This window comes from Humulus lupulus, chromosome 1, assembly GCF_963169125.1.
Source record: "Humulus lupulus chromosome 1, drHumLupu1.1, whole genome shotgun sequence".
Lineage (NCBI taxonomy): Eukaryota > Viridiplantae > Streptophyta > Magnoliopsida > Rosales > Cannabaceae > Humulus > Humulus lupulus.
The window spans coordinates 132,394,573-132,403,977 of NC_084793.1; the positions used below are offsets into that span (position 1 = coordinate 132,394,573).

Below are 9,405 nucleotides of genomic sequence, written 5' to 3' on the forward strand. Positions count from 1 at the left end.
CCATTGTCATGTTTTGTCATTGGGAGTGGAAGTACATGATCAAATATTTACTACAGAAAAATGATTAAAAATAAATAAAAGGTGTTTTTTTTATGCAATCAATATTTATGGACTTTGTATCTTGAGGTATTCTTTTGGTTCTTTTATATGTTTAAGATTAATTAGGTGCCCATTTTGTTATTAGTTTGTGTATATGTGTGTTTAAATCAATTTCTTATCCTGTTTAGAGAATGATTTATGGTTTATTTTAAAGAGTGTTATTAGTTGGTGCGTTGAGATTTTTAGTTAGAAATGTATACCTGTTTGAACTTTTTGAGTTGTGATTCATTACTTTGATTCACAATCATATCTTTTTGCAGATCAAGATTTGACTCTTTTTTTTCATTATTATTTGTTTTAAGTGGAAAGATTGGTTTGCTTACAAATGGGGAACTTTTTCATTATTATCATATTGCAAGTTAAAGTTACAACTAACTCTTATATGTGCCTTGCATTGAGCATAACTCTTATTACTTGGATCCTTTTTATTTTATGTTAATTGTTCCGTGTTTTTTTTTTACTAATCAGGATGTTTTGTTTATTTTTTACTTTTTTGTGAATTAATTATAGTCTTATCATGTTTCGTGTTTGTTTTCATCAATTATATTTATAGCTTCATATAGTTCTCGAAGTTTAACTAAATTATGGATATAAGTTATTAATTTATTTTTTTATTTGTAAAGTTTGATGATTTCAATTTGTTTGATTCTTGATGTATGATATTCTGGTTTACTCTTATGGACAATTGCCTTGAATATTGCTTTTAACAGTTTTGGTTCAAAATGATAATTTGTGCTTGTGCAGGAATTCATCACTTTGAAGAATGATTCTTTATTGTTTTCATAAGGAGATTGATTAACTCTGTATGTTTGGGCTTTGGCTATAGTCAAATATATTTTCTGGAATATCTTTCTGTTTGATGCTCAATTCTTTGCTTGTACTGCTTTGTTAGATCATAATTTGCTTTAGTTCAAAGTTTTGAAGACTTTTTGTTAAAAGAAATTGGATTTTGATTTTTTTGCTTTTAGACATTATTGGTGTTTTTGAGAGTTATATTCTTATTTATGTATAGAGTACTCTCGATCTCTCTGTCGTCGCACCCTCACCTCACCCTCACTCTCGGTCTGCTCTCCGATCTCTCCCCGATCTCTCAGACACCGAAGCCCAGGTAAGCTGAAACCCAAATCAGAATATATATATATATTAAGTTGATTTAATTTTGTTTAAATTTAATTATTTGGGTTGATTTTGTGTAGAAATTGAAGGAGTATCTCTTGGAAATTCGATCACTGGTATAATATAATTTTGTGGCATCAAGGTATTTATTTTTTTAATTATGTTATTGGTTTAATTAATATAATTAATATGTGAATGTGTGTACAAAGTGAGATATATTTAGTGATATATTTATATATGTGTATAAAATTGTAGTATGTGTTAGTATTTAAATTTGATTAATAATATGTATATTGTGAATGTTCTAGGAATTTTCTGAGTGTTTTTTGTAGGGTTTTAAATTTTTGGGATATGTTATAATAGAGATGTTATGCCGTCAAAATTTTGGTAGAGTTAGAGGACTAAATAAATAATAATATGATAAATAAGACATCGAATACTTAGAATTAACAAAATAAATTAAAGAATAAATTAAAATATTAGATAAATAATTTAATTTAATATTAACAATTTAATAGTTTTAAAATAAAGTGAAAAATTATAATTTAATATTAACAAATTTAGTAATTTAAAAATAAATTAAAAGTTAGATAAATAATTTCAAAATAAATTACAAAATTATAATTTAATTTAATATTAACAAATTTAGAAATTTAAAAATAAATTAAAAGTTAGATAAGTAATTTCAAAATAAATTACAAATTTAGATAAATGAATTAAAAAATTATAATTTTATTTAATATTAACAAATTTAGTAATTTAAAAATAAATTAAAAGTTAGATAAATAATTTCAAAATAAATTACAAAATTATAATTTAATATCATAAGATTTTATAAGACATCATAAAACATCTAGTGTTAAAAAATATTTCTTTTTTTGTTGCTTTTCTTTGGTGATAAAATTTGATCACCAAAGATTGGATAGACGTTTTATATATTATCACTTAGTGATAATGTTTTATTAATTATTTTCAATCACGAAAAGCCTTAGACCCGTTCGGTGAAGCTGAGTTAGTAAGAACTCTTAAATATGCTTCTCCGAATTATCCATGACGGTATGTGTCCGCATGGATAGTTTGGATTTGTTGTGTACCTATAATTTGATCTAGTACTCATTTTATTGTTTCATTAATAGAGATTTCAATATGTGTCTCCTTATTTGTTCTCTTAAGTGGGCAAACTTAATTTTAGTCTGCCCACTTATGAGAACTAGGGAGGTGCTGCCGAAATTTTTACATAAACGAAACAATTTTAAGAGTGTAGATTAAATTATATGTATACTACAAATCTGAATGGGATAGGTTCTTTACCCTTATAGAAGTGGAGTGAAAAGGTGGATTAGGGCATACACACATAGTCAATAAGTTTTAATTATTGTTTATTCTTGTATCGTAGATGCCGATCGATAAGAGTTGGACAACATTAAGGAAACGTAACTGTGATGCTTATTGGAACGGTCTCCAAGCCTTCTTGAGAATGGAAAAAGAACACGTAGACTGCGACGGGAGAATTTTATGCCCGTGTGTGAGGTGCCTGAATGTTAAACTACAAACTATAGATACAGTGGAGGCTCATGTCTTTGACAAGGGTTTTCAACAGAGTTATCAAAAGTGGGTTTACCACGGTGAGGTGGAAGCTAGTGTCGCCAATGAGGTAGTTGAGGAGAATGAAGATGTAGATGAGATGGTTGACGTCGTTGATGATTTCCTTTTACCGACAAATGCAGAGGAAGCAGATGGTGTGTCTGGCAGTCGAATGGGACAGTATTATGACGAGTTGTTCGACGAGATTGAAGCTGAGTTGTATCCAGGTTGTGATTGGATATCATCCTTAAAATTTTTGGCGAAGTTGATGCATTTGAAAGTTAGAGGGAAGTGGCCAAATAACTCTTTCGATGAATTGTTGAAGTTACTAAAATTTGCATTTCCGAAAGATAATAAAATTCCCCCAACACACTATTAGGCGAAAAAGAAGCTGAGTAAGTTAGGGTTGGGATAGCAATCAATCCATGTGTGTAAATATGATTGTTCCTTATTTTATAATGAGCATGCAAGCAAAGATTCATGTCATGTGTGTGGGAGTAGCCGATGGGTCAATGAAAAGAAGAAGGGGAAAAAGGTTCCACACAAGGTGATGCGTTACTTTCCGTTGACTCCCAGATTAAAGCGAATGTATAGTTCAAGACATACAGCTAATGACATGTTATGGCATCATACTGGGAGATCAATAGAAGATGGGGTGATGCTTCATCTGGTTGACAGGTCTGCATGGAAAGACTTTGATGCCACCCATCCTGATTTTGCAAAAGATCCTAGAAATGTTCGTCTAGGCTTGGCTGCTGATGGGTTTAATCCTTTTGGCAACATGAGCTTATCATACAGCATGTGGCCTATGATTTTGACGAACTACAATCTCCCCCCTTGGCTATGCATGAAGGAAGAGTATTTTATGCTAACTCTGCTTATTCCTGGGCCAAAATCACCGGGTAAAGACATGGATGTATTTCTAAGACCCTTGGTGGATGAGTTAAAACAATTGTGGATTAACGGGGTCGACACAAGAGATGGCACAAGGAATGAATTGTTCAAGGTGCGTGCAGCCCTTCTGTGGACAATTAACGATTTCCCTGCTCGTAGTAGCTTGTCTGGTTGGAGCGGGCAAGGGTATAAAGCATGTCCAACGTGTATAGAAGGGACAAGGAATTTGATGGAAAAGTTGAGAAAAGAAATCCTCCACAACAGTTTACTTGTTAACAAGTTTTAGAGCAAGTCAATGCTTTACCGCTTCAAGTGTCTGGTAAACATGACAGATTTGGGGGGGGGGGGGGGGGGGTGAAGCGCAAACGAGGTGCAAGGGAAAGTAATTGGAGGAAAAAAAGTATTTTCTATGAACTTGATTACTGGAGTTCAAATCAGTTAAAACACAACCTAGATGTGATGCATGTTGAGAAGAATGTGTGCGACAATATCCTTGGGACTTTGTTAGATAATGATAAATCTAAGGACACCACTAACGCAAGACATGATTTAAAGAATATGGGGGTTAGGAAATCGTTGTGGATTTACGAGGATGCCAATAAAAGGTTAATGAAACTGCATGCTCCATACGTGTTCACTTTTGAACAGAGGCGAGATTTTTGTCAATTTTTGAAAGGAGTGAAGTTTCCCGATGGTTTTTGTTCTAATCTAAAGAAAAAAGTCACAGACAATGACTCAAACATTGTTGGGTTGAAGTCCCATGATTGTCATGTGATAATGCAACGATTACTTGCAGTAGGTGTTCGCAAGTTTTTACCAGAATCTATATCCACTACCATCACTGAATTGTGTAATTTCTTCAAACAATTGTGCTCTAGGACACTGAACGTTCCTGATATGGAGAAAGCTAAGGATGACTTTATTGTTATTTTATGCAAGATGGAGTTGATTTTCCCTCCAACATTCTTTGTAATAATGATCCATCTGGTTTTGCACTTGCCTGATGTAGCAATATTGGGAGGACCTGTATTTATGAGGTGGATGTATCCTTTTGAAAGATACATGAAAAAATTTAAAAACTATGTCAGGAATAAAGCTCATCCTGAAGGATCTATAGCAGAAGGATATGTTGCAGATGAGGCTTTGACATTTTGTTCAATGTATTTCAAAGGTGTGGAAACAAAATTTAATCAGCCTGATCGTAATGAAGATGCACCGTATGTGAATCGACACCTCACAGTGTTTGAATCTCAATGTCGTCCTCTTAGTAAGGGAATTCCCGTGCCCCTCGATGAAAATACTCGGAATAAAGCTGAGTGGTTCATATTGGATAATTCTCCAGAAACTGAAGTGTATTTAAAGTAAGTACATAATTAATATTCATTTTATTCTTTGTTCAATCTACTCTTTAATTAACAATATTGACATTGTTAATTAATTAACAGGGAACACCTAACTGAGGTGCAACAAAGAGATATGGCTGCCAATCATAAATTGATACATAAGAAAGAGTTTCGTTCATGGTTTCATAAGAAGGTAACTTGTACTTGGCAAATTGCATAATACAAATTACATTCTCATTCTAATATATTTCTTTATTATTAGATATATGACTTGCACCAGCTTGGGTCATTAGAGCATGCTGATGAATTACTAGCTTTAGCATCTGGGTCAGATCTATTGGCTTACTCCTACCAAGCATGTATAGTGAACGGAGTTCGATTTGTTTCATACAATCGAGATCAGAATCGAATTACACAAAATAGTGGAGTGTGTGTTGCTGGAACAGAAGGTTTTAACTATTATGGGCAACTTGAAGAAATACTCCAACTGTCTTTTACTGGTTCTTATTCGGTGGTATTATTTCGATGTAAATGGTTCAATACAGATTCGAAAAAAAAGAAAACCATCACTGTAAATAATATTACTAGTATCAATGTTAGCGGTGAATGGTATAAAGATGAACCGTTCATACTAGCTAGTCAAGCAAAACAAGTATTCTACATCGATGATCTCGTTAGAGGACGAGATTGGAAAGTTGTCCAAGAAGTGAATCATCGGCAAGTTTGGGACTTTCCAGATGCTTCAGATATGATTGCTGATGTTGATGTTGTACATGACACCAACTCATCGAATTTTGTTTTGACTGTGGATCTTGGAGAGTTGGTTGTTCAGCAATCTGATGTACCAGCGACTCAAGTCAACACGGCCCATCGACCTTCTTTAGTTGTTCAAGAAGATGATGGATTTATTAATGACAATGAAGATGATATGGCAGACAGTGTAGAAGAAGCAGAAGATGAGGATGAATTAATTGTCAACCTTAGTAATGATAATACTGATGATGTGTGCCTGATAGATGTTGATGTAATTAGTGAGGATAGTGACTATTCTACTTAGTTTTGTATCTAGTGTTCAATGTATTATACATATTGAGAAATAAAAAGTTCGTTTCCAAATAGCATGTTTCAAATTACCTAATCAATTGAAATAATACTCAATAAATTAATTATAAATAATAATTAAATATTAAAATAGATAGGTTAAATTACTGTCGTGTTAGTAGATGTCAGCAGATGTGGCTAGAGCTCACGGTGGAGACGCTGGTGGTGATCCTCCACCGGATCCTACTAGGATCCCGACTACATGTGAGTCAGGTAATTTTTTTGTTATTTTATTTACTCACATATGTTTATCATGTATATACTAATATTCTATGTATTATTAATAAAAATAATACAGGAATCCCAACTAAGAAAAAGGGTTGTGGCGCAGCTATTGGAAAAGATCTAGAGGAGAGGTGGCGTAAAAATGGAAAACCACTAGAAGTAGCGTTTTGCCCACGAATGTACAAGGTTGTTGGGGGCGAGCATGCTGCTTTTGTCCGCCTTGTGGGAACCCAAATTAAAACGAAAGTTCTCAGACATTACGATTCATGGGAATTAGTGCCTAAACAATACAAGGATCAGGTCCTTGGCATAATTCAGGTAAAAATAGTATTAAATACATTTTTTAAAAATTTGTCTTTAATATAGTACATATATTATTAATATGTTTAATTTTCAATTTAGTACTATTATCAAATAGCGGGCCGCGAGGATTTCTTAAAGTGTTTAGATGGTATCGATCGAGAGATGAAAGACCGATACCGTAATAGGAAAACACTAAGACACGAACACTTTGAGAAACACTACAATGGACCAGAGGATTGGGATAAGGTTCTAAACAACCCAACCAATGATGTTAACAAGGAGGAGTGGAAGCAGATCTGTCAGTTATTTACAAGTCCACAATTTATTGCGCGCTCCATAAAGAATAAGGAAAATCGAAAGAAACAAAAGTATTCTACAACGCAGGGTACAAAATCGCTGGCAGCCGTCCGTTTTGAAAAAGTAAGTAAAAGATAAAATATTATCAAAATTATGTTCTTTTAAATTATATGTTCTCTAACATTTGGGTTATATTTTTTAGACGAACCCGGACCTCATTGAGTCATGGAAGGATTATCATTGGAAGAAAGCAACAAATGATTTCGTGAACGATGATGCTCGCCAAGATTATGTAAGTTTGAATTATATTTTTTAATATTAATAGAGTTATATTTAATGTTAGTGTTTAACATTTATTGAAAACAGGAAAAACTGAAGGTTGATTTTGAGTTACAAACTCAGCAAACATCCACTGATGCTTCTAATAATGATAGTCCGTCAACAGTTGATCAGGTGGAGGTGCTACAAAAAGTATTAGGCCAAAGGCGTGGACATGTGCGAGGAGTGGGCCGCAAATTGAAGGGGTCGGGGTCGGGGTCAAGGTCGAGGTCGGGGTCGGGGTCGGGGTCATCATCTACCCAACATTCTCACTTCAGCGAGTCTCAAGTTCCTCCTCATCATTCAAGAGAATATATAGAAAAATTGGAGAATAATTTACAGAAATTGACTGATCAAGTTAATTTCTTAACTCAATATTTTGTACATTCATTTCGTCCACCAAACGTTCAGATGCCGCCTGTGCTTGATAGTGACAATATTTCTAGGGCTTCGTCTTCTCAACCTCCAGCTCCAACTCATCCTTCTATGTACGGGGCAGCACCGTCTCAACATATGGTACCTCCATATATGTACAGAGTTCGATTCCACCGTCCTCCCAGCCATCGTATCCCTACATGTATGGAGCTGGATCGTCCACATTACCTCCCCAATATCCTTGGCCGATGCCGCCACCGCAGCAATCATAACCACAGCCACCGCAAGAACCACAACAAGAAGACAATAGGGAGGAGGACGAGGCAGCTGATTTAGGAGACTAGGTTTATTTTATTATTAATTATTGTTAAATTTTATGAACAATATGAATATTTGCTATGTTAATGTATTATGAATATGTACAATTGTTATTTTAATAAACTAATTTGAATAATTAATATAATATTTTTATTTTTAATATATTTGTTTTCAATTATTTAAATTTTAAATAATAATTTCGATAAATAATTAATTAAAATTGTATTTAATTAATTAATTTTATTATTTTTTTTATAAATAAAATAGTATTAGGGGCGACACTGTCGCCCCTGATAATATGCCACGTGCAACCATTTGGGGCGACATATTATAGTATTAGGAGCGACTAATGGAGTATCAGGGGCGACATATCGACAAAAAAAATTCAAAATTTTCAAATTTTTGAGGCGAAATTTTAAGTTTTAGGGGCGACTGTGTCGCCTCTGATATTTGAATATCAGTGGCGACCCTTCGAGTTGCCTCTAATGTACCCTTCAGGGACATTTTTCCAGCCCCTGATACATATCAGGGGCGACTTTTCGGGTTATTAGGGGCGACACGCGTCGCCTCTAAAACTCATTTTTGTTGTAGTGAGTTCCTAGAGCACTTAGTTCACCGGCTCGTGTGGATCACTTGGTTCAATGCCTTGTCCTTTTTATAAGCCCTGGCATCCTTCCTCACCCAAAATCTTTGATATAAAAAAGAAGAAGAAAAAAATCACAATCCCCTATTTCTCTTTCTAACACCTACTAAGCTCGCCTCTCTCTCTATATCAAACCTTGAGATTCCACCACTCTAATCTCTTTCTCCAACAAAAACAAATTTAATAACCCGGATTAATTTTTTTCTATTTAATTTTGTGGAAATAAATATGTGTTTTAGTGTTTAGAAACTTAAAATAGTGTTTGAGAAATATTATTTTAATTATATAGAAGTATGAGTGGATCACTTAGATTAGAGTTTAGAATTTTTAATATAAAATCAATATTAAGTGGAAAATATTTATTTTACAACATAGTTTGAGTAGTATAAACTCACTAAGGGCCTTAGAATAATTATATAAAATTATTGGCTACCTTAAAAAATATTTTATAAAGGCATTGGGCTATGATTTTATGTGTTAAATATACACATTAAAAATCATATAAATACTTTGGACTATAACTTTATGTGTTAGAGAATACACATCGAAATCATAAAATTACTTTCGACTATGATTTTATGTGTTAGAGATACACATTAAAATCAAATAAATACATTGGACTATGATTTATGCCTTGGAAAATCACATTGAGCAATTAAACTATATTATCGACTTTGGTATATTGGTGTGCCAAAATATTGAAGCATTATTGGATTTTAAGCTATAGTTTTAGCTTATAATTATTTAAAGGTCATATTAACTCATTATTGGTGATAATGAGTGATTATT

General features: G+C 33.3%; 1 protein-coding gene across 1 annotated transcript; it reads left to right on the forward strand.

Moving 5' to 3' along the window:
- Positions 1-6,259: 6,259 nt before the first annotated feature.
- Positions 6,260-7,991, forward strand: LOC133822073 (uncharacterized). The gene is made up of 5 exons (XM_062254286.1): positions 6,260-6,350; positions 6,436-6,680; positions 6,765-7,085; positions 7,165-7,254; positions 7,329-7,991. Exons 1-5 carry the CDS (start codon positions 6,260-6,262, stop codon positions 7,989-7,991), a joined length of 1,410 nt encoding a protein of 469 aa, XP_062110270.1.
- The last annotated feature ends 1,414 nt before the right edge of the window (positions 7,992-9,405 follow it).